This window comes from Anguilla anguilla, chromosome 17 (genome assembly GCF_013347855.1).
Source record: "Anguilla anguilla isolate fAngAng1 chromosome 17, fAngAng1.pri, whole genome shotgun sequence".
Lineage (NCBI taxonomy): Eukaryota > Metazoa > Chordata > Actinopteri > Anguilliformes > Anguillidae > Anguilla > Anguilla anguilla.
Genome location: NC_049217.1, coordinates 4,757,118 through 4,780,691, shown reverse-complemented (window position 1 = coordinate 4,780,691; position 23,574 = coordinate 4,757,118). Strand labels below are relative to the sequence as shown.

At 42.7% G+C, this 23,574-nt stretch overlaps 1 gene segment (V, D, J or C); it reads left to right on the top strand.

Annotated features, from left to right (window-relative positions):
- Window positions 1-2,330: 2,330 nt before the first annotated feature.
- Window positions 2,331-23,574, top strand: part of LOC118216209 — a 145,739-nt gene continuing 124,495 nt past the window's right edge. Inside the window, 4 exon segments of the C gene segment in view lie at window positions 2,331-2,502; window positions 4,316-4,576; window positions 5,206-5,472; window positions 9,830-10,117. Coding sequence covers window positions 2,445-2,502; window positions 4,316-4,576; window positions 5,206-5,472; window positions 9,830-10,117 — 874 coding nt within the window.

The following is a 23,574-nucleotide window of genomic DNA, read 5'->3' as shown; positions in this document are numbered from 1 at the left end:
CTGTGAGGGAGGGGAAGTGTGAAGACCAGACGCGACCAAACAGGGGATCTATAAGTTACTAAAGGGGCACTCCAGTAACCACTGAGTCTCGTGAGAGACGAAATAAGAAGGGAGTGCTATACTCCTAAGGGACGTATCCCAAAAAATGAATAAACCCCTAAACGGGTAACTGAGGAAGAAGGAGTTTATAAAGAAAATAAAGGAACAGGGAAAAGAAAAGAAGAATAAACGACTTCGACCCGAAGCAGAGAAAAAGAAAATGTCTTTTCAAAAACAAACAGAAGACGTTCTGAGGCCAACTAAAACCAGGGGGGAAACTGACACACACAGGCACAATGCATTTGAGTCACTCCTGATTAACTCCTAATTAACTAACTCAGGATATTTACACTGAGCATCTGCTAAATGATTAAAGGCAAACTGATACATTTCAGTCAGTCAAGTCAGTGTGTCAAAATTAATCTGATAAAAACATTAAGGCCATGTAAATGTACTATACCTTGTTTCACTGGCAGCTACCTGGTCCATGAGGCAAGTTTGTCAGGCAAGTGTGCTACTGGTGTGTAACCGTGTGGTAAGTTTACTACTGGTGTGTAACCCTGTGGTAAGTTTACTACTGGTGTGTAACTGTGTTTTAACTTTGCTAGTGGTGTGTAATTGTGTGGTAACTTTGCTACTGGTGTGTAACCATTTGGCAAGCTTGCTACTGGTATGTGCCATCTCTTCCAAATAACACACATGGAACACAGAAAAGCACCTTCTTGGACAAGCCAGCTAACTGTTAGTCATTTACCCAGAGTGCCTGTTGATTGGATGGGAGATGTATATGCCCCTGCATAGGCTCACACCCCACCCCCCCCCCCCGGCCCCATGACTCATCAGCTGGGAGAGAAGGGCATGCTCTGCTTTTGGCAGAATGCGTAAAGCAGCTCATTACCATAGACTACCTTAAAGGGAAGGGCACACCAGCATAACCTCAGAGGGTTCACCGCAACATGCCAACCACTGATAAACCTCAGGAACAAAATGGCCAGGTTAGAGTATGATAAAAGAACTGCTTGTGATCCAAAGCACCTGCTCAACTGTGAAACAAGAGGGAGGTAGCGTTATGGCTTGGGCATGTATAGCGGTCACTGAAACAGCTCACTTGCCTTCACTGACTGCTGATGGCAGCAACAGGATGAATTCTGATGTGGACAGAAATATCTTATCAGCTCAGATTGGACAGTGCTTCACCTTGCAGCAGGGCGACGACCCCAAACATACTGCTACAGCAGCAAATGAGTTGTGGAAAAAATGTGGATGGTGTTCTTGACTTGACCTGCCCAGAATCCAGCTGAACATGCGTTTCACTTGCTGAAGACAAGACTGAAGGCAAAACGAACCAGAAACAAACAGGAACTGATGATGACTGCAGTACAGGCCTGGCAGAGCATCACCAAGGAATATGCTCAGCGTCTGGTAATGTCTACGGGTCACAGACGTCAGGCAGTCATCGAATATAAAGGAGTTGTAACCAGTACTGAATATGAGAGCTTTATTTCTGATTATGTTGATTTGTCAAATTACATTTGCTCCCCTAAAATGGGGGAGACTATGTATAAAAAGGGCTGTAATTCTTACATGGATCATCCATATGGACATAAATACCCTCAGATTAGACAGTCTGCACTTCAGCCCCATAGTGACTGCTTCATTTCAAATGCCATGTGCAGGAGTACTTAGCCAAAATAATAAAAACTGTGTCACCACAATACTTACACACTGCACTGTATGTAGGGTAGGACCCCCTTTTGCCTCCAAAATAGCATTACATTACATGCATTTAGCAGACACTCTTATCCAGAGAGACTTACACAACTTTTACATAGCATTTTGCATTGTATCAATTTATACAGCTGGGTATATACTGAAGAAATTCAGGTTAAGTATCTTGCTCCAAGGTATAACAGCAGTGTCCTACCCGGGAATCAAACCTATGACCTTTCGGTTACAAGCCCAGTTCCTTCCCCACTTTACAACCTTGCAGTTAATAGCCTCAATTCTTCATCATGTCTGCATGCTTTTTATAGTGAGTTGCAGCCACAGGATTCTCTATTAGGAGGATTATTTGCGCTAACGAGCAGGTGTAGGCTACCTAATAAAGGAGGCTATATTATTATTATTATTATTATTATTATTATTATTATTATTATTCCATTATGAGCGCCTTCAATCGACCTTTACTTTCAGTTTCGGTGCTGAACCTATTTTTATTAATTTCCCTAGAGTTTAGTGACGCTTCGACTCTGCGTGTTTAGTATTGGCAAAGCGCTACCCATTTACCAACCTGTTTATTTCTTGGTCTTATCGCTTTCATAAAGACTCGATGAGTTCGCGGCAGACCTGAAGAACAAAATCTGGTCATGTTTTATTGAATAATGTAACTGAACCTTTTCCTCGGAATGGGAGTCCTCGCTCTTCTTTGTGTCGTGCTATGTGGTATTTGCGGGGGAAATGCGGGTAAGTTAAACTGGATTATAAATAGCCTATATTAGAAATAAATACGACGCTGAAGTTAGCTCCCGATTCGCAGCTTCCGATTCCTGTTGCGTTCAGGGCGTATTACAGGATGCATACGCGAGGCCTGTATCGGACATGCAAGGGGGAAAACTGCCTGAAATACAAAACTGATAAAGTTCGACTACTGATTGTTCGGGCGCAGATCATGGACGCAGATTCAGAAATGCATGCAAAAATCATGGAATGCATGAACAGTCGCCGTCTTTTCTATTTGTGTTTGAGATGTTTTGTATTTACACAAGTAGGATAACAAAAAATGGAATATAGTTTAAGCAAAGGTTGTTGAGTTTTAAAAATCGTTCTCGTTTTTAATTACATTTCTTTCGTCTTTTTTTATGCGCCCAAAACTACAGGCGTAGTTCAGCGCATATTACAGGATGCATACTGTAACTGAAAAAGTTCGCTCCTGCTTGGTTGGCGCATATCATGTACGCAGATTCAGGTCTTCTGCGATCTTGCCTCCAGAAGTGAGGTGACAATGTAGGATGCTGAGACATGAGCATATTGTTCATATTCTTGCAGCATTTGATAGGATAACGATGTCTTTGTGGCAGACGATGTGATTTTTAATGGATTTTATGGGGTACCAAATGTCAAGTAAAAGTTTTCCTGTGCTTCTTGCTCTCTCAAATTTAACCCACTTAAAGGCATTTCCCTCAAGATTTTGCGTATTATTATTATTATTATTATTATTATTATTATTATTATTATTATCATGACCAGCTGTTACACTGTTGACACCAGTTATGAGGAGATTTCATGGGTGAAAGCGACTCTCTTACTGAGAATCCTCCCTACATGAGTGATCACGCCTAAGATCATTTTCAGGCCAATTAAATTGGTGGTACTGGATTTCGAATAGCATTGACAGTACATACTTGCATTTATGATCAAGCACCCGGCAAAATGCAACAGCACAGAACACCAAATACATACACTTTGCATTAAGTATTTTTACAATCATTTAGGAAGTCGTTGTCATTCTGAATGTAAAAATGTTTAGAACGTCGGATTAAAGTGAGACAAAGATCCTGAGAGCTAATTTAAAAGCGAGGAAGCTAACTAGCTAGTCTATTGGTCATCGGTGCAAGAATGTGACAGCACAGACAGATTCATTATATTGTTTAATCCATGTTTTTTTTTTTTTTTTTTTTTTTTGGTTTACCTGACTTCAACTTTTTTGTTTTCATGTGCAAAATAGACAGAAACCCAAAATCCCAAAATTTTGATTTGTACGTTACACAGCATTCTTCTCACCAAAGAAAAATCCTTTACTGTAATATGAAGCTCTAGTCAATAGCAATAGAGGAGGAGGAAACACTTGTTTGTTTGTTTGTTTTTTGGCTAATTCCAGAGGAGAGAGGTGTCAGTAGGTCTGTAGCCGTTCTTCATACAATCTTGTAAATTCCAGATAAACCGCATAAGATTTGTTTCATTCCAATTTGGTCCGCATAGTTTTACATCACAGCGAGCGTACCTACTTAGACGAGCACGGAGCATGAACGATTATGAGACTGTTATTGACTCATTGATGCGCAAAAGGGTTGAATTCAGAGTTGCTTGCACAGAACCGATGTATCAGAATGCGCAGAGTATTAAACCATGACCTTGGATTACATGAATCCGGGTAAATTACTGGGTAAATATATATTTTTTTTTAAGTGTAGTCTGATGCTGTTTAGGTAAGCGTGTCTGCTGAATGCAGTAATTTATTTTGTACTTGATTCTAATGAAAGTGTGTTTGTGTCCACAGCCACTCACTCTCTGAAGTACATCTACGTTGTTGTCACTGGGGATACTGACTCCCCAGACTTCACCATCACGGGTTTGGTGGATGATGAGCAGTTTGTGCACTATGACAGCAGCATCAGGAGGATGATCCCCAAGACTGAGTGGATGGAAAAATCAGTGGACAAGCAGTACTGGGACAAACAGACTCAGAAAGCGCTCTATGCACATCATATCTTCAAAGACAATATTGGAATTGCAATGCAGCATTACAAGTCAACTCAGGGTAAGCACAGACACACATTAAAATACACATATGGATACATATCCCTGCTCACAGCTTAACGCTGTAGTCTCAGTGGGATCAGAGCTTAATGCTGTAGTCTCAGTGGGATCAGAGCTTAATACTGTAGTCTCAGTGGGATCAGAGCTTAATGCTGTAGTCTCAGTGGGATCAGAGCTTAATGCTGTAGTCTCAGTGGGATCAGACCTTAATGCTGTAGTCTCAGTGGGATCAGAGCTTAATGCTGTAGTATCGGTGGGATCAGAGCTTAATGCTGTAGTCTCAGTGGGATCAGAGCTTAATGCTGTAGTCTCAGTGGGATCAGAGCTAAATGCTGTAGTATCAGTGGGATCAGAGCTTAATGCTGTAGTCTCAGTGGGATCAGAGCTTAATGCTGTAGTATCGGTGGGATCAGAGCTTAATGCTGTAGTCTCAGTGGGATCAGAGCTTAACGCTGAAGTCTTAGTGGGATCAGAGCTTAATGCTGCAGTCTTAGTGGGATCAGAACTTAGTGCTGTAGTCTCAGTGGGATCAGAGCTGTGTGTGGACGTGCTGCAGGTGACTCAGAGAGAGAGTGTGTGTGTGGGATGTGTGGCATGTGTGCAGTGACAGTGTGTGTTTTTTCTCTCCAGGTCAACACATTCTCGAGTGGACTGTTGGCTGTGTGTGGGATGATAAGACCAGGAACGCAGGAGGGATTGAACGTTATGTATACGGCTGGAAAAGGTTTTTTCCTGATGCCATAAAAAACTGGAGTTTCATTCCATCTGCACAGCAGCTGTTTATCAGTGCAGTGAAATGGAATCCAGCTGAGCTTGAGAATTACAGCCAGACCCAGACCTGCATTGAGTCACTGAAGAAGTACGTGAGCTACAGGAAGAGCACTCTGGAGAGGACAGGTACAGCAGCACTGAGAGCACAACAGCATTATATATCATATATAACAAAAAATATTCAAAAGGAAAGAAAATAAAAATTTGTATATATGAACTATTTTATTTAATTTAGTTAACTGTAATTATAACATTTACACGTTGAACAGGTAAAACATTGTCCAAAGACAAGCAGGTTAGGTTAATTGGAGAGTCCAAATTGCCCCTAGGTATGAGTATGGGCATCGGGGGTCTGGCTGGCTCAGGACTGCAGCATAGCTGCTCCTGGTGGGCTCTGGGCCTGTGGATGGCGAGCCTGGGGGGGTTGGGCTGGTAATCTGTCTCCCATGACAGATGCCTCTCTTTTTGATATTTTGAAAGTGTTTACACAGAGCTGCGTGCCAGGCTTTTGGGTGTTCTGTGTGGAAGATCAGGTTGTCTTCCTGTCCTCTGTGTGAGCATAATTACAGTACAGGGCTGTTTATCAGTATGGACAGTTTATACTATTTCCTGGCCTATTCTGTTGCCATGGTAACCAAAATTGTTATATTGAGGAACTCCAGCTGTCACTTTCTTAAGCTCCTTGCTGCCTAATGTTTACAGTAGTTAGCAAGCTTGCTAACTTGTTTTTGAGTCTTTCGGTTTTTATGTTGTATTTCTGTTATTAATATATCTTAAGCCAAAATTGAGCCGTTTCCACCAAAATTACCCGGAACTTTTAGTCCCAGGAACTACTTTTCAGGAACTAAAATGTTCCTTCAGCCCATGGTTGTCTGCGTTTCCACCGTGGTCTAAAGTTCCGCGAAGATTAGGCAAATTAGCCCACTGACGTATGAAAAAGCGACGTTGTCGTCGGTCCATCTGTCATATGATTTCTTCTGTAACCCCATACTACCACCGAAGTAGCCTACATTATTTTCTAATAACCGGGACAGCCCGGAGGGGTTTATTCCACTTATATACAACTGGCTACCAACAATGATTATATATGGTTACTTTTGTATTTATTTTTTTTTTAATCGATTTAATCACCTGGAATTGAAAGATTCTTCTGCAGCCGTTTGGGCATATTTTACCGTTGTCAAGCAAAAATGTCGGTAGTTGAACTTGGACCGTTGTTATGCAACAAATAGGATATAACAGGCCAATAGTCAGATTTTAACTGTTTTATATATCCTCTCAAACACTTTCATTATATTTTTATGCGAACATTCTCTTTCATGTCTTGACATCCGAAGCGACAGAATGCATTCACATTTATATGTATAACTGGCAACAACAGCAGAAAACATGCACACGTTGTAAACAATTTGCTGTTTGATTACTTTCTCATCGTCAATTCCATATAGGCTAATTGCAAAATGACAAGAATAGAACGAAAACTCGGACTTGCGTGAAAATTTATATTAGCAGTGGTACAGCCACCGTTTGCTTTCCTTCGAAGTTACTGCTAGCCGAGCAGCGAAGTGTGCCGTCCAAATGCGAACCATGCACCATAAATTAGTCCATAGTCTTCCTGGTCTTTTTGTGGAATTGAAGAATGGCAGAGTAAAATTACGGCAGTCTGAAAAAGCTAAAGGGACGATTACTAGAATTAACCTGTTATTTTACCCTGACAAAAAGTGCGGAAGGTGACTTCCAATTTGCTTATACTAGGCTATCACCAATGTGAATTACGCAGAACTACCGCATACCTCACATAACTGTATCAAACGTTTTGAGTCAATTACAACGGGCTAACAAAGAAAATCCGGAAGAAAATATTCAGCAACCGAATTAATCCGTTTGAATGTTTTGGTACGTAATATGCTGTCCCAGCACGAATGCTTAGCATTTAATAAAACAAATACTAAAGCAAGAAAAGAACAGAAGAGCACACGTTATAATTCCAAGACGTTGGCAGGCTATAACCAAAACTAGGCTACTGCGCCGCATAACAAGTTTGATTTTATGAAAATAAATTGGTTTGCGGCTGGAGATTTTTAAACATGGCGGCTGAAAGTAAAAAAAAATAACACTGCAAGTAGTCGACCAATCAGAAATTTTCAGTGCTTGCGCCCCACCCCAAAGGTTCCTGTACTTTTAGAAAGTACTACCCCCCGAGCAGGAACCTTTTTGGGGGTAAAATAAAGCCCCCGGAACTAAATTTAGACCCTAGTTCCTGCGGTGGAAACGCAAAAGGTTCCTAGTTCCGGGGTAAAGTTCCTGCGGTAGGCTTTAGAGGCCTACCATCTGTGTTATTCTCCTTTCTTTGATTTACTGGTGTCCAGTCCAATTAGCTTTGCTTACAAATGAGCTTTTCTGTCAGGACCACTGTCATCAAAGTAGAACTTTATTGACAATAAGGCAATACAGTTATGTTTGGCGGTATGGCTCTGTTCTGGAGCTCTCCCGCCAACCACGCAGCCCGCGTGGATAAGGCCGGGAGGCCAGCAGCCAAACCCCCCTAGAGGGGTACACACAGAACAGATCCAGCAGCAAAGCAAGTTCTTAACACATAGGGATGGAGCAATGCAATTTCTTAACACATAGGAATGGAGAAATGCAAATTCTTGATGAATGGGGATGGAGCAGGGGTGGTGGAGGGGATTTACGAAGCAACGTGCAGCGCTTGCATGCAGGAGGAGCAGCCGAATGAGTAGAGGGAGGCTGTTTAAGTAGACCGCCCTGTTAGTGAATGTACTGTGATAGGCGAACATCACTCAGCTGAGCCATCAGCTGATTCAGCCGGAGCGCTTGACTCTCGTGGCCTGCCAGAACTACGCAATGCTCTATTACTTCATAATTTATTCTAATTTTGTTAAAATTGTGTTCTATGATTTTTTTTTCAGTTTCTATACTAATTTTCCTGTTCTAAATATGGTCAGTGCTTCTGTCTTCAGCGTTCTGTTGTGAAATATGACTTTGTTTCATCAAGAACATAGTTAAAAGATGACATTTTTAAGAGTTGGTGTGTCTCTCTCTCTTTCTTTCTGCATTCTGAGATTGGGGAATTCAGGTAAGTTGGGGGCGAGCAAGGGGGGGATGGGGCGGGGTGTGTTCACGGTAAGATGGCGATTGTTAAGGGTTCTTTTTCCCCTTTTCTTCTTTTTGTCTTTAGGCTGAGCACTGGAAGTGCACTAAAGGAGTGAACATTTAGATTTATCAAAATTGTTGATTAGTGCTGTTGTGTTTGTTTTTGGCTTTGCCAGTTTTAGGGCGGTTTTATGGCGTTTTAAATCAGATTCTCGTTGAATGTTTCCTTGGACTTCCCTTAAATGCAATCCTGAGCAAGCCTTGCACATTACACAGTTCCCTTTGGATGCCCAAATAAGGTCTGGACAGGAACACCCTCCCCACCACCAAGAGACCCCCCTACTACTCTACTCCAGGGAGCATACCCCCCTCCCCTGCAGACACAGGGGAACCATTAAAAAGTAGTGACAGTAATAAGATACTTTCTATGATGGAACGTGACCTTATGCTTTAATCTGTCTCTTAGATACTTTTCTATGGAGGCCCAAGGTAGTGGTCTTTCTATAATCCAAACACTTATGTAGGCAATACATACTTCAGATAAACCTCCCTGTACAAACTTATAACAGTGCAGTGTGCCTGTCTGTGTAACATACAATATCCCCTGCATTTCAGATGATATTACTCACAGTCCACCACATTTATCATATCATTCTGTATTTTACATGCACATACATATAGTGCTTTCATCAGTCCATAATGTGGGTAATGGTCAGCCAGGTTCCTGTCTGTTGGTGCTTTTACGACATGAAAACAGACCCTGTCCTGGTCATCTGTTTATCCTCGTTCCTGTCGACACAAGTGTTGGTGGGGTGAAAAGGTTGTGAGATTGTCCCACAGCAATCTCCGGATTGTGGGGAAATTGTCTTTTCAGCTGTGTTCACAACCTTCTGATTTTTACGACTCCAACAGAAGGCAGGCAAAGATCAAAATCCACGGACAGTCAGAATTTAACCCTAGAGTACCAAACTGGGGACAAATACTGATTTGTTGGTGTCTGTGGAGTTACCGTTAGAGGTTAATGATGGTGAAAAAAAGGGTCAAGATGCTCTTTCTGATATTTTAAGTATGTCTAAACATGGTTCTCAGATAACTGAAGAGCAGCTTTACTCGTTGCAGGAGATGGAATTATTTTCTAGATGAGACTTTTAGGAAAAACAGCACCAGCTTGGTGATGATGAGTAGCTGACTTGAATGGTCGTACAACGCTGATAAAATTTTGTTTATTGTGGCATAAACAGGAAAAACGGGTGAGCTGTACTGACTGAGTATTGTAATTGAGGTTAACCACTGCCCGTGTAAATTAGATTGAACAATCCCTCTATCTCCCACCCTCTGCCCTCCCGCGATTGCCCCCCCCCCCTCTCAGTTGCTCCTGATGTGTCTCTGCTGCAGAAGGACTCCTCCTCTCCTGTTGTTACCTGTCATGCGACCGGATTCTACCCCCGTGACATTACGATAACCTGGCAGAGAAACGGAGAGGACCTGGATGTAGAGCCGGGGGAGACGGTGCGCAATGGGGACGGAACTTTCCAGACCACATCTTACCTGACAGTGAAGCCTGAGGACTGGAAGAGCCAGCTTTACACCTGTACTGTACAGCACAAGAGCCTGAAACAGGACATTGTTCTGCCTGTCAAAGAGGAGAACATCAAGAGTAAGTGAGCAATAGATATAAAGAGTGAGTGAGCGAGTGTCCATCCCACGATTCAAGAATAGATGTAGAAATAATTTCTGCAGAAAAATATTTGGGCTTCACTCTGTAGAACCTCTGACTCTTACTACACTACATACTGTGAGCTCTATAATCACTACACTCACCGCTGATTAACACAAATAGTCAGGGATGGTTTAGACAAAAGTTCATTATAGAAGATGTGAAATATGTAATGTATTAATCAAGAATTGCGTGTTTGTTGTATGTGTTTATGTGCATGTGTGTGTATGTGTGTATGCGTGTACATGCGTGTGTGTGTGTGTGTTTAATGTGATTCCCCCTGACTGCAGCACGTAGCTTCATGGGCGTCATCATCGGCTGTGTGGTGGGCGTGCTCATCCTCATCCTCGCCGTCATCGGTGTCGTCATGTGTAGGAAGAGAAGCTCAGGTGAGAGTCACTGCCACACAGAGATACTGACACAGTGAGACTGAGTTACAGACACAAACCCACTGAGTATCACATTTCACAGAGTTTAATAGTTTTACAGATACAGTCAGATGCTGTGTGTATGATTCTAACTCTGTGTGTCTCTGTTCCAGGCTACGTGAAGACCAGCAGTGAGTATATTTACTCCTATTCTTTACTCAATGCTTATGAATGTCATTATAATCAAGTGTAAATGTTCAAGGTTCAGACTGTAATTACTCCTGATTACACGTCTTGATGTGTGTTGCAGTGTTGTCCCTTGTGTGTGTGTGTGTGTGTGTTTTGGCTGAATGTTTGTATTTTAATCAGGTCTGGAATTCTGGGATAGTTTTTAATTGGCTGAAATTAATGTTACTGAGGTAACTTGTACCTTAATTAAACTCTGGACATGTATAGAATAACTGAGTGGCTCATAGTGAGTTGGTTGGTTGTAGAATGAGATTAAACATGTAAAATGTGCAAGTGTGTGATATGAGTCTGAGTGTGTGATATGTGCTGAGTGTGTGATATGGGTTGAGTGTGTGATATGAGCCTGAGTGTGTGCTATGAGTCTGAGTGTGTGATATGAGCCTGGGTGTGTGATATGAGCTTGGGTGTGTGACATGAGCCTGAGTGTGTGATATGAGCTGAGTGTGTGATATGAGTCTGAGTGTGGAATATGAGCCTAAGTGTGTGATATGAGCTGAGTGTGTGATATGAGCCTGAGTGTGATATGAGCTGAGTGTGTGATATGAGCTGAGTGTGTGATATGAGCTGAGTGTGTGATATGAGCCTGAGTGTGATATGAGCTGAGTGTGTGATATGAGCTGAGTGTGTGATATGAGCCTGGGTGTGTGATATGAGCCTGAGTGTGTGATATGAGCTGAGTGTGTGATATGAGCCTGAGTGTGTGATATGAGTCTGAGTGTGTGATATGAGCTGAGTGTGTGATATGAGTCTGAGTGTGGAATATGAGCCTAAGTGTGTGATATGAGCTGAGTGTGTGATATGAGCCTGAGTGTGTGATATGAGTCTGAGCGTGTGATATGAGCCTGAGTGTGTGATATGAGCTGAGTATGTGATATGAGCCTGAGTGTGTGATATGAGCTGAGTATGTGATATGAGTCTGAGTGTGTGATATGAGTCTGAGTGTGTGAGCCTGAGTGTGTGATATGAGTCTGAGTGTGTGATATGAGTCTGAGTGTGTGATATGAGCTGAGTGTGTGATATGAGCCTGAGTGTGTGATATGAGCTGAGTGTGTGATTTGAGCCAGAGTGTGTGATATGAGCCTGAGTGTGTGATATGAGTCTGAGTGTGTGATATGAGCTGAGTGTGTGATATGAGCTGAGTGTGTGATATGAGCCTGAGTGTGTGATATGAGTCTGAGTGTGTGATATGAGCCTGAGTGTGTGAGCCTGAGTGTGTGATATGAGCTGAGTGTGTGATATGAGACTGAGTGTGTGATATGAGTCTGAGTGTGTGATATGAGCTGAGTGTGTCATATGAGCCTGAGTGTGTGATATGAGCTGAGTGTGTGATATGAGCCAGAGTGTGTGATATGAGCCTGAGTGTGTGATATGAGTCTGAGTGTGTGATATGAGCTGAGTGTGTGATATGAGACTGAGTGTGTGATATGAGCCTGAGTGTGTGATATGAGTCTGAGTGTGTGATATGAGCCAGAGTGTGTGATATGAGCTGAGTGTGTGATATGAGCTGAGTGTGTGATATGAGTCTGAGTGTGTGATATGAGCCAGAGTGTGTGATATGAGTGTGTGATATGTTTGATATGAGCCACACTGAGCTCTGCTGAACTGGGGTTCTGACTGAGCTTCTCATTGCAGCCTTTGACCCATATTCCCCGGACTCAATCCACGTGTGGCTGCGGAGCAAACTCCTCGGGAAGCTACACATGACGGACAACTCCAACCAACCTGCAGCCACTGACACTGATTCAGGGAACTCCAACCAACCTGCAGCCACTGACACTGATTCAGGGAACTCCAACCAACCTGCAGCCACTGACACTGATTCAGGGAACTCCAACCAACCTGCAGCCACTGACACTGATTCAGGGAACTCCAACCAACCTGCAGCCACTGACACTGATTCAGGGAACTCCAACCAACCTGCAGCCACTGACACTGATTCAGGGAACTCCAACCAACCTGCAGCCACTGACACTGATTCAGGGAACTCCAATCAACCTGCAGTCTCTATCTCACTGGCCTTTCCTGTAGTTGACCTTTCCCCCCTCCACCCTAAATATGTGCTTTTGGTCAGGCTTTGAACTGTCAAGCTCATGAAGCTGATATCCAACATGATGGACTACCTCTTTTATGTCATAAATACTTCAAGAAGTAAGACGTGAATGCCGAGGGGGGGGGGGGGGGGGGGGTACGTACTGTCATGGTTCTGTGTTCCTGTCTGTGTTTCCCTTGTTGGGCTGCCAGATGGCGGCACTTCTGTTTTGTGTCCTGCTTGTACCTTGTTTAATTGTATTATTGTTTTTAATTGTTCAATTATTGGTTTTTGGTTGTCTCGTTTTCCCTTCCCTCTCTGTGGCCTGATTGTTCATGGTGCCCTCCTGTGTCTCGTCAGTGTCTTGTCTATTTAAGTTCCCGTCTCCCAGACTCAGGGGCTGGATCCCTGGTTGTTTGGTTGTGTCTGGTTGTGTTTGGTCGCTCATGTTCCTGCCCTGTGTGTTCCTGCCATGTTCTGTGTTCCACGCGCTTTTGGATTTTTGGATTTCCTGGGTTCCGTGTGTTTTTGAAGTTTTCCTTTGTGTTGTTTGAAGAGTTGCCCTGCGAGGCCTTTTGTTCCCTTTTTGTTAAGTAAAGTCTTTTGTTCTTACCTTTTGGAATTTGAGTTTTTCCCCGTCTGCATTTGGGTCCTAACCCCCCCCCCCCTGTTCTTTTCTTGCTTTAGCATTAAGTCTGGGGGGTAAACTCTTACTCACTTCCACGTCTCAGCTCCATGCACTGCCAAAGGGGGCGAAGGACAAACCAAGTTAATGTAGGCGGGGGTAGATGGCAGCTACCACTGCAGTCTACATTCAAAGGGGGGAATTTTTTATTTATTTATAATTTGCGTGTAATTCATTTCAAGTCCCTTGATCTTATGTTATACATTATTTCTGTTATTGGTACCATGTTTTTTGTATTGTTCATTTATTTTAGTTTGGCTGTTAAGTTAATTGATTTAATATATGGTGGTTTATGTCAGGGGTGGAGCTACTTAGTATAAAGTTATGAGTTTAGAGTTCCACCAGCCAATCCTGACTAAACCTGCGTCGCAAACTTTGGGCCAGTAGGCATAGCCAAATTTTGCAAATTGCTACATTGTATTATTTTTCTTTATTTTTCCTTTTGTTAGGTAGTTTTTATTTTCTAGTATTTTTATTTTTTGTTCACTGTTCATATTTTGCACTGCATTGTGAGAACCAGTGCTGTAAAAAAAAAAAACAATTCATGGGGTACTTTGACCTCACTGCTGCTTCACCGCGTTTTGTTAGCCTCTGGCTATCGGTGCTACCCATACAGATGCAATGTAAATGCTATGAGGAAATCAAGTTGTGTAAGCCTGCTGAATGCCTGAACTGCAAATGTTAGCCTTACATTCTGTAGTTTGTATTTCATTAAAAGTTTATGGCATCCAGTGGCTCATAATGAAGATGGGACACTATTTTTTAAATTGGGAATTTTTTTCTTCTGTTTATAATTGACTTCAGTGTCCCTCATGTAGGGGTGATGGTGGAGCTCATTCAGTTTGTATACAGTTACAAATACAAATAGTGGCATTTCCCTTCACCCCTATTGCACATGTATGAAGAAGTTGATAAAGAATAAAATAAAAATGAAATTTGGCAGTGTCTTGTGTCTTTCTTGCTTCTTGAGGTCCATCAGTCCAGCAGGTGTGTGCAATTCAATGTAATGATCACAGGTGGTTCCTCCATACGCAGTTATTGTAATTACTGAAGATTAATCAACAAGATTAAACACAAGCTCACTCTTATGCTCTGAATAACTTCCCAGTATGCATTAAATTGTATTTGGGGTTGTTTGCTAGTACTGTATTCAGTTAGCAAAACACTGGAATCAGCAGTCCTTTCACATATTCAAAATTATGTGTATAACCATCAAAAAGGCATCAACTTAATGACTATCACCAAAGCAAACAATGAGCATTTTTCAAGTACAGCACTGAAATAAAAACAAACGAAAACCCCAGCTCTGTTCCCAGCCTGTGTTATATGTGTACATTCATATGAGATTGCACAATTTTTAACATATTTTGTTTTAATAAAGGATTACAACAGTTATTCCATTCAATGAACTTGGAATTGACACTTACGGGGGAAAAGGGTGTACAACTGCCACTGAACTCAACCAACTGCTCAATCTTTGTCCAAATGTATGTGCTACTCTTATAAATTGTGTCACCAGGGCAGTTTCCCCCACTTCAGAATAAGATAGTGGCATTTTCATGCCCTGAAAAAAACCTTTCATGTGGGGGGGAAAAACAACTATGATTAAAAAAATACATGCTCTGAAGGGCATCTTGAAATCAGATTTTTTATTTATGGTGTGATGTATTTTTTAGCTATCATGGCCAAACCAATATTTGCACAGACACTGACTGACTCAGATGTTTGGAGTGTCTTCAACGTGATATTCTTACACTATCACCTATGAGCTTTGACCTATGACCTCTGACCTTCATTACTTGATTATAATTACAGTGCTGAGAATTCCAATAAAATCTCCTGGTCAGAAAGGCATGGAATAGTGAAATAAAGAGGAAAGGAAAGGAGAGATGAAGGGAGGAAAGCAGAGTTGGATGGAGGGAGGGAGGAAAGAGGAACCTGGAATAAGCTGTGCAGTGACTCAGTGATGATGACTGGTTTTCCCTAACCCCAGAGTGGGAGGAGATATAGAGAGCTGTCAATCACGGGCATCGGACCAATGAAAAGCTGCCTCAGGGTAGCTTCGCCTTTCACAGGGCCTCTTTTTCACACCACTACCCTCCCTCTTCTGTTCAGTTGTTCTTCCGTCCCCTTTCTCCCTTATTCCACCCCACTCTCCTTCCCTTTCATCCCCTGTACATCCACATCCGACCCCCCCAAGCCTAGTCCCTCTACATAGACAGAGAGAGAGAGAGTCATATAAAGGGGGGACAGGAGGGGGAAATAAAGAGAAGGAGAGAATAGTACGGAAAAAAGAGAAGGAGAGAGAGAGAGAGTAGGCCAAGAGCAAAAACCAGGAGAGACTAACAGCAGGTAGCTGAAGTGAGTTCAGTATTTCACCATACATTTAGTCATATACCCCCCCCCCCCACCCCCGTGTGTGTGTATGTGTGTGTGTGTGTGTGCGTGTGTGCATGTGAGACAGGCTCTGCTTCCTGTGGGTGAAGCAAGGTCATATTTAACCCTTTCAGTCCAGCGGCCCCGCGCCTCCTCACCTGCGTCCGAGCCAGGAGCAGCTCCTGAAAGCCCTCCACTTCCTTACTGTCATCGGCTGCTCTCTCCTGAGAGAGGGATAGAGAGGGGGAGGGGGGAGAGAGAGTGAGAGAGAGAGAGAGAGAGAGAGAGAGAGTGGGGGGAGAGAGGGAAAGAGAGGAGAAAGTGAAAGAGATAGAGAAAGGGGGAGAAAAGAGAGAGAGAGAGGGGGGAGAAAAGAGAGCTCCTGCAAAACATTTAAATTTTGACTGGAAAATGTATGTTTTTTTGATTCCAAGTACATCAAGTTCATTTACTAAAGAACTGTAAATTACAGAGGCAGAAAACTACCAGAAAATATTTTGGAAAGAGATAAAAATAACAAAAGAAGAAAGGCAACTGCTAGCTAACAGCTAAAAAAACAACAACAGCGGTTAGCATCAGAATGTGTGATGTCACAATGGAGGCCCAAGTTAATCTAGAGTAGGCTGAAGCAGAGGCATTTTTCAAAAATGAAGTGGAGATTGACATAATCTACCCTAAACAAATCAAGTGTATTAAAGTAATAATCTCGAAGATTTTCATTAAAATAAATGTCTTTTAAGTCACTATCTATCGCTGCATTGGGTAACACAATGGTGATTGAGACTATTTTTATATTAATTTATACTATTATTATTATTATCATAATTCATGATTAAAAAACTTGGTGTCTGTGGCGACATTCCAGGGAAAAAATCACAAGTGGCGCACAGTCAGTGACGCGTTTTTCATCACCCATCAGTGGTTGGTCCGCCAGAGAGGGTAGACGGAGCTAACGCAACAGGCTCGCTCTTCAACTCACTTGTGTGTGAGCGGTGTACTGTTTTTTCCGGTGTCTGCATGCGTTACAATAACAGAGAAAGGGGGGGTTGGGGGAGTTATGGAACCCTAAAAAGTTTTTGTGTAACATGAGAGATCATATTATTTGTTGATGTAGATTTCGTATTACATTTAATTACAATGTAACTTTACTAAATTACATAGCTATTTGCACAGCTAGCGCTAGCTACCGGACCATGTCAAGAAAGACAACATTAGTTTAGACAACGTTGCGCACAGTATCCATCTCTCATATCAGGTAACGTTGCGTTAGCTAGCTAGCTAATGTAATTAACACAATCTAATGTCGGCTAACAATAAGAAAAAATGCTAGCTAATGTTACCGACCGGTACCGACCTCGCAAACCATCTCTCGAATGCAATGCTACCTTGTTGCAACGTTGTAGTGTAGCTAACTTAAGGCCAGTTCAGATCAATGATTCGCAACGAGACCGGGTGCAACTTGCAAAATTCCAAGACGTCTGATTGTAAACATTCTAAAACTGCAATTTGACAAGGACGGTCTTTTAAAACCTCAGGGCAGGCAACAGCTCTGCTACTAGCCAGTTCACATCGCTGCAATTTTCTCTGCAACATTCTAAAACCGTTTCGCCTCGTTGCGAATCATTGATCTGAACTGGCCTTAACGTTACCGTTATTTACATTGCCATTGAGTTCATCAATATATTATAATGATCGGAATAAAGCCGGGGTATGTGGAGCAGAGCCGGGTCTGATTTCTGAAGACGTCATGCAGGAGAAAACTAAATAAAAGAATACAGCAGTATGGATTAGCATTGTTATTATTTTATTACGCTTCCTCATATGTTCCTTCAGCCTTTATGCCCTTTTTGATGAAATCTCCTTTGTTTTTGTTTTATTCTTCTTGTTCTGATTGCTAATTTAACACCCAGCTCAGCTTTATTCTCGAACAGTTTAGCTAGCAAAACCAGAAACACCAGGGGTAACATTTTGCAGGGCAGTTGTTTCAAAAATACCACACAACAATCATTCACGAAAAAGACTGCTTATTGTGCACGAGATACATAATTGCACGAGAATTCTTCTGTGCAGTGTAAAGATGTTCATACCGGGAAAAAGGTGGATAAAGAACGTTTGCAGAGATTGATCATCACTAATTCTACCCCAGGTTTGCTACGGCATTTTAACCCAGCTCGCCAGTGTAAAGGCAGCTTAAGTTAGCCTAATGTTAGACAACGAATGAGTATGTACATGACGTTACTTTTATAACAACCGTTTTTTATTCAGTAAATAGTAAGTGTTATAGTTGACGTGGCCCAGGTGCCAACTGACTGACGTCACACAGGCGACACTGGTTGGATCCGGTTGGATCTATGGAAAGTGAGGTCCAAAAACACATCTGCAATTACCGCTTCTCGCCATTGGCACCGCCATAGAGAACGAAACTGAAATCTTCGAGATTGTAACTTTAAGACCAGAAAAGCAATAAAGGAGAGGATCCTGAGAGAGCACCCAGAGACTCTGCTCTCTGACTACAGCGGTCCAACAAAAAAGAGAACCAGGTGCAACCTACTGTTTTTCACCCACCACCCTTCAGCATGGCACAGTGCTATCTGTACTGCTATGACCTGTATTAAGAAAGGAGGCATCAGTAAAGGAAGACAGCTGACTCTGGAAGGAGAAGATGACTTCAAGATGACTGTCAACATCTACCACAACGGAACGGACACGGTACAAGGGCCAGAGTCCAGCCTCAACGACTTCCAAACCAAATTCCTCCTTTTAAAAGCAGAGCTCAGAAGCTCAAACAAGAGTCAGAGGTGAGGCCTAACAGTGAAGATGTGCCCCCAGGGTCCTGCTCTGAACTGGAGAGAGACTATGTACTCTTCAAAGAGGACACCACCTGCAGCCTCAACCTGATCCACAGCCAGCCTACAAACCCCACTATGGACTCCAACAGCTCTTCTCTACAGTCAGACAGCTGGAAGAGTCCAACCAGGAGATCTGTAGAGAGCTGAAGAGAGTAAAGGAGGAACTGTTCAGGGAGCAGCACAGCCAGGCTCTGGAGTACCAGCTAGAGGAGCTGAAGAGGAATCTACCTCCTCACACTCCCATACACACTACCACTACCACTACTGTTGTAGTCTGTAATTCCCGGTCACTTGTCTCCCCAGTACTGTCTCTGTGTCTGTGTTCCCTGAGCTGCTTCACTCCCCTGTACTTGTGTGATTCCACTATTCGGGTGGTTCCGGGTTTTCGTGGTTTCCCCCCCTTCCTTCCAGTCTCGTTTTTACTTACTTCCCACTTATTTCTAGTTTTACTAATTTCTACTAATCCTTACTAACTTATAGATTGTAAAGTACTAACCTCATTAATATACTAACATGTGAATATTACTAATGGACTAACACACACTAGTTTTGGGTTTTTGATAGTTTAGATCACTATACTAATACATTAACCAGTCTCCCCTTTTCCATGCTGCGCTGTAGCTCCGCCCCTTTTCTTTCTAGCCTGCTCTAACGCGGAGTTCTGCAATTGCCTGCACCTGTCTCTTGCTCTGACTGCACCTCTCTCTCTCTGCACAAGTTTTACCTGCTTAACCCAGGCCGTCTATTATCATTGTTGTCTATGTGATTCCAGTCCGCGTTTTGTCAGTCCCCTGTCATTTTATTAGTTATCCTAATGTTCTTCACCTGGATGTTGTTTGTTACTCCTCCCTCACTCACTTAACCCCTCCTTGATTGTTATCTTCCCCAGTGTATAAATGTCAGTCCTTTCCACCTGTTCAGTGTCAGAACGTTGATCTAATTCATTGTGCCGATTGTTAGTAAGCCTTTGTCTATCGAGATTCCTGCGACACCCCTTTGTACGACTTCGAGTTTGCCTGCCCCTTTTGGTTTTGTTTGCTTCTGGTTTGACCTTCGCTTTGCCTTGACTTCTCTTTTGCCTGTCCCTTTGTACCTTCGCCACTCTGATCTCCTGGTTTTTGACTTTTCGCCTGTTTTTTCACTATTCTTTTGTAAACTCGATTCGGCACCGTACTCTCTCTGATTACCTGGCTTCGAACCTCGGACTGAATAAAGACAACGTTTTTTGGATTTCCCTGGTCTGCGTGTGGGTCCTTGCACAGAACATCACAACTACCACTACCAACCACACAGATTCTGATTAGGCAAATGTGATTTCAGTGCTGGTTTTGTACTTGGCAGGATTGTCTTGTTTATTTGCTGAATAGATTACCCTACAGGGTTGGAGTCCTGATCTATGTGGTCACTTCTGGCACTACGATCTCTACTTCACTCTAGTGTGTTTTTCTGCACCTCTGCACTTTGAACTGATGCACTTGTTGTACGTCGCTCTGGATAAAAGTGTCTGCTAAATGCCTGTAATGTAACACCCTCACACATCAACCATGACACCAACTCACACAACAACCACAACACCAGCACCCAAACACACATCACCAAACCCTCCCCCCCAGCCCCCAGCCTCCCCAGTCTCTCATAATACTTCTAAAAAAAAAAAAAAAGAGGCTCCACCACCACAAAGAACAGACCGCTGCCCAGCACTGCTCTCACCAACAGCCCACAGAGAGGACAGCGGAGAAAGGACCGTGTTGTCATCCTGTGTGACTCTAATGGGAAACATCTAGACGAGAGACGGCTGTTCCCTGGGAGAAGAGTGAGGAAGCTCTGCTGTCCCACCACTCAGTCTGCCCTGCGCCTGCTAACAGAGGAATCGCTGGGAGAGCCCTCCCACATCATCTTACCCACAGGGACCAATGACCTCAGCACAAGGAAAGTTAATGTGGCCAAGGCCCTGACCACTGTGGTGAAGACAGCCACACAGACCTATCCTACAGCTAAGGTCATCGCATCTACCCTCCTGCCTCGGACAGATGTACCTCAGAGGATTATCAATGAGATAAACATGGAAGTCACAAGGAACTGTGCTCAGATCCCTTATGTGCATGTAGCACACCACCGGAGCATCCGACATGAGCATCTCTATGACCATGTCCACATATACAGAGAGGGCATGAGACTTTTTGCTAAAGTGCTCAAAGACACAGCACTGGACAGAAAAGCACAAGGGAAGACAGATCTTCATCAGGGACCTGCAGTCCATGGCCAACTACCAGGAGACATGAAGCTAAGACAACAGACTCTCTTCCCACCAGCCCAGGCAGCCTGACACTGGAGAACAGATGGACAGGCTCCAGCCTAAGAGACAGACAGAAAGCTTCGCTGCTGTAGTGTCAAAGGGAGGTACCAAAGCTGCTACTGAACTTAGTCAGATAAAACACATGTTGACATTTATATGTAATAATCTTTTAAATTAGATGGGCTGAGTGCTTTGGAAAAAACAAACAAAAAACAACTACATACATTTACTGGTAAAGACAGAATTGAATCACAATTTCAGGGATTAAAATCACAAGCTTTAATATTCAGGGGCTGTACTCCTCCACTTTTGGAGAAAAGAGCACTGATCCTGATTTTGTAAATATTGTACATAATTCAGACATGATCATACTGTTAGAGACATGGAGTAGAGAAGATTTACACACACACACTCCTCTAAACAACAGATAGTTGTGTATACCTTCAGTAAAACACCACTCACACTAAACATGGCAGAGATTTATCATTTGGTTTAAAGAACATTTTCTAGGTGACATTTCCCCTGTGAAGAAAGCGACAACACATATCTGGCTGAAGTTAAAAAGAGAAAATGTTACTTCAGACCAAGACATTTACCTATGTGCCATTTATATCCCTCCTACTGACTCCCATTATTACTGTGTGTTGTAGTCTGTATTTCCCGGTCACTTGTCTCCCCAGTACTGTCTCTGTGTCTGTGGTCCCTGAGCTGCTTCACTCCCCTGTATTTGTGTGATTTCACTGTTCGGGTGGTTCCAGGTTTTCGTGGTTTCCCCCCCTTCCTTCCAGTCTCGTTTTTACTTACTTCCTACTTATTTCTAGTTTTACTAATTTCTACTAATCCTTACTAACTTATAGATTGTAAAGTACTAACCTCATTAATATACTAACATGTGAATATTACTAATGGACTAACACACACTAGTTTTGGGTTTTTGATAGTTTAGATCACTATACTAATACATTAACCAGTCTCCCCTTTTCCATGCTGCGCTGTAGCTCCGCCCCTTTTCTTTCTAGCCTGCTCTAACGCTGAGTTCTGCAATTGCCTGCACCTGTCTCTTGCTCTGACTGCACCTCTCTCTCTCTGCACGCATTTTTACCTGCTTAACCCAGGCCGTCTATTATCATTGTTGTCTATATGATTCCAGTCCGCGTTTTGTCAGTCCCCTGTCATTTTATTAGTTATCCTAATGTTCTTCACCTGGATGTTGTTTGTTACTCTGCCCTCACTCACTTACCCCTCCTTGATTGTTACCTTCCCCAGTGTATAAATGTCAGTCTTTTCCACCAGCTCAGGGTCAGAACGTTGATTGAATTCATTGTGCCGATATTTAGTAAGCCTTTGTTTATCGAGATTCCTGAGACACCCCTTCTGTACGACTTCGAGTTTGCCTGCCCCTTTTGGTTTGTTTGCTTCTGGTTTGACCTTTGCTTTGCTTTGACTTCTCTTTTGCCTGTCCCTTTGTACCTTTGCCGCTCTGATCTTCTGGTTTTTTGATTTTTTGCCTGTTTTTCACTATTCTTTTGGAAACTCGATTCGGCACCGTCCTTTCTCTGATTACCTGGCTTCGAACCTCGCACTGAATAAAGACAACGTTTTTTTGGATTTCCCTGGTCTGCGTTTGGGTCCTTGTACAGAACATCACACTGTGGAGATATCTTCCAGACATTACAGTCTGGAATCCAGTCAATGGGATCAGTGCTGCTAATGGGGGATATGAATGCAAGAACTGGGAAAGAAGTGCATTACAATTACTTCTTCAGGGTGGTTCAATCTAGCAATAAAACATTTAGCAGATAAGGCACGTAGAGCATATTACACAATTAGAAAATCACTGTATAGATTTCACCCTCCTATAAGGATCTGGTTGAAAATATTTGACAGTGTAATTAAACCAATAGCCACATATGGCTGTGAAATATGGGTCCCCTCTTTCAAATGCAGTCATGAAGCCTGGGATAAAAGCCCCACAGAAAGTCTTCATTTAGATTTTTGTAAAAACATGTTGGGTGTACACAGAAATACTTCAAACCTGGCTTGTAGGGCAGAGCTTGGGAGATTCCTCTATTGCTCCACATAGAGAAGAGAGCAGCAAAGTTCTGGACCCACCTGGCCCATACTGCCCCACAGAACTACTGTAGTCGTGCTTTTTTATATAGGACACAACACCCAGAGAGCGGAATACCTGGCCCAAAAACACCAGCTAAATTCAACCACACAATCCACATTGGCAAAATTCAAACAAATAGAAAAAACAATGCAAGATGAATATTATCACTATTGGCAAGAAAAAATCTAATAAACAAAATTAATTGCTTCCAAAACTTGAAAAAAGATTACAGATTGGCACAGTATCTCACCATAATTAGAGACCCCACAAAAAGGATGCTATTAACAAAGTACAGACTCAGCGCCCACCAGCTAGCCATAGAAACAGGCCGGCATAAAAGAACCTGGCTACCTAGAAAGACACAGATGTAAACATTGTACTTCAGGAGAGGTAGAGAATGAGGAACATTTTCTCCTCTCCTGTTTCAAATAT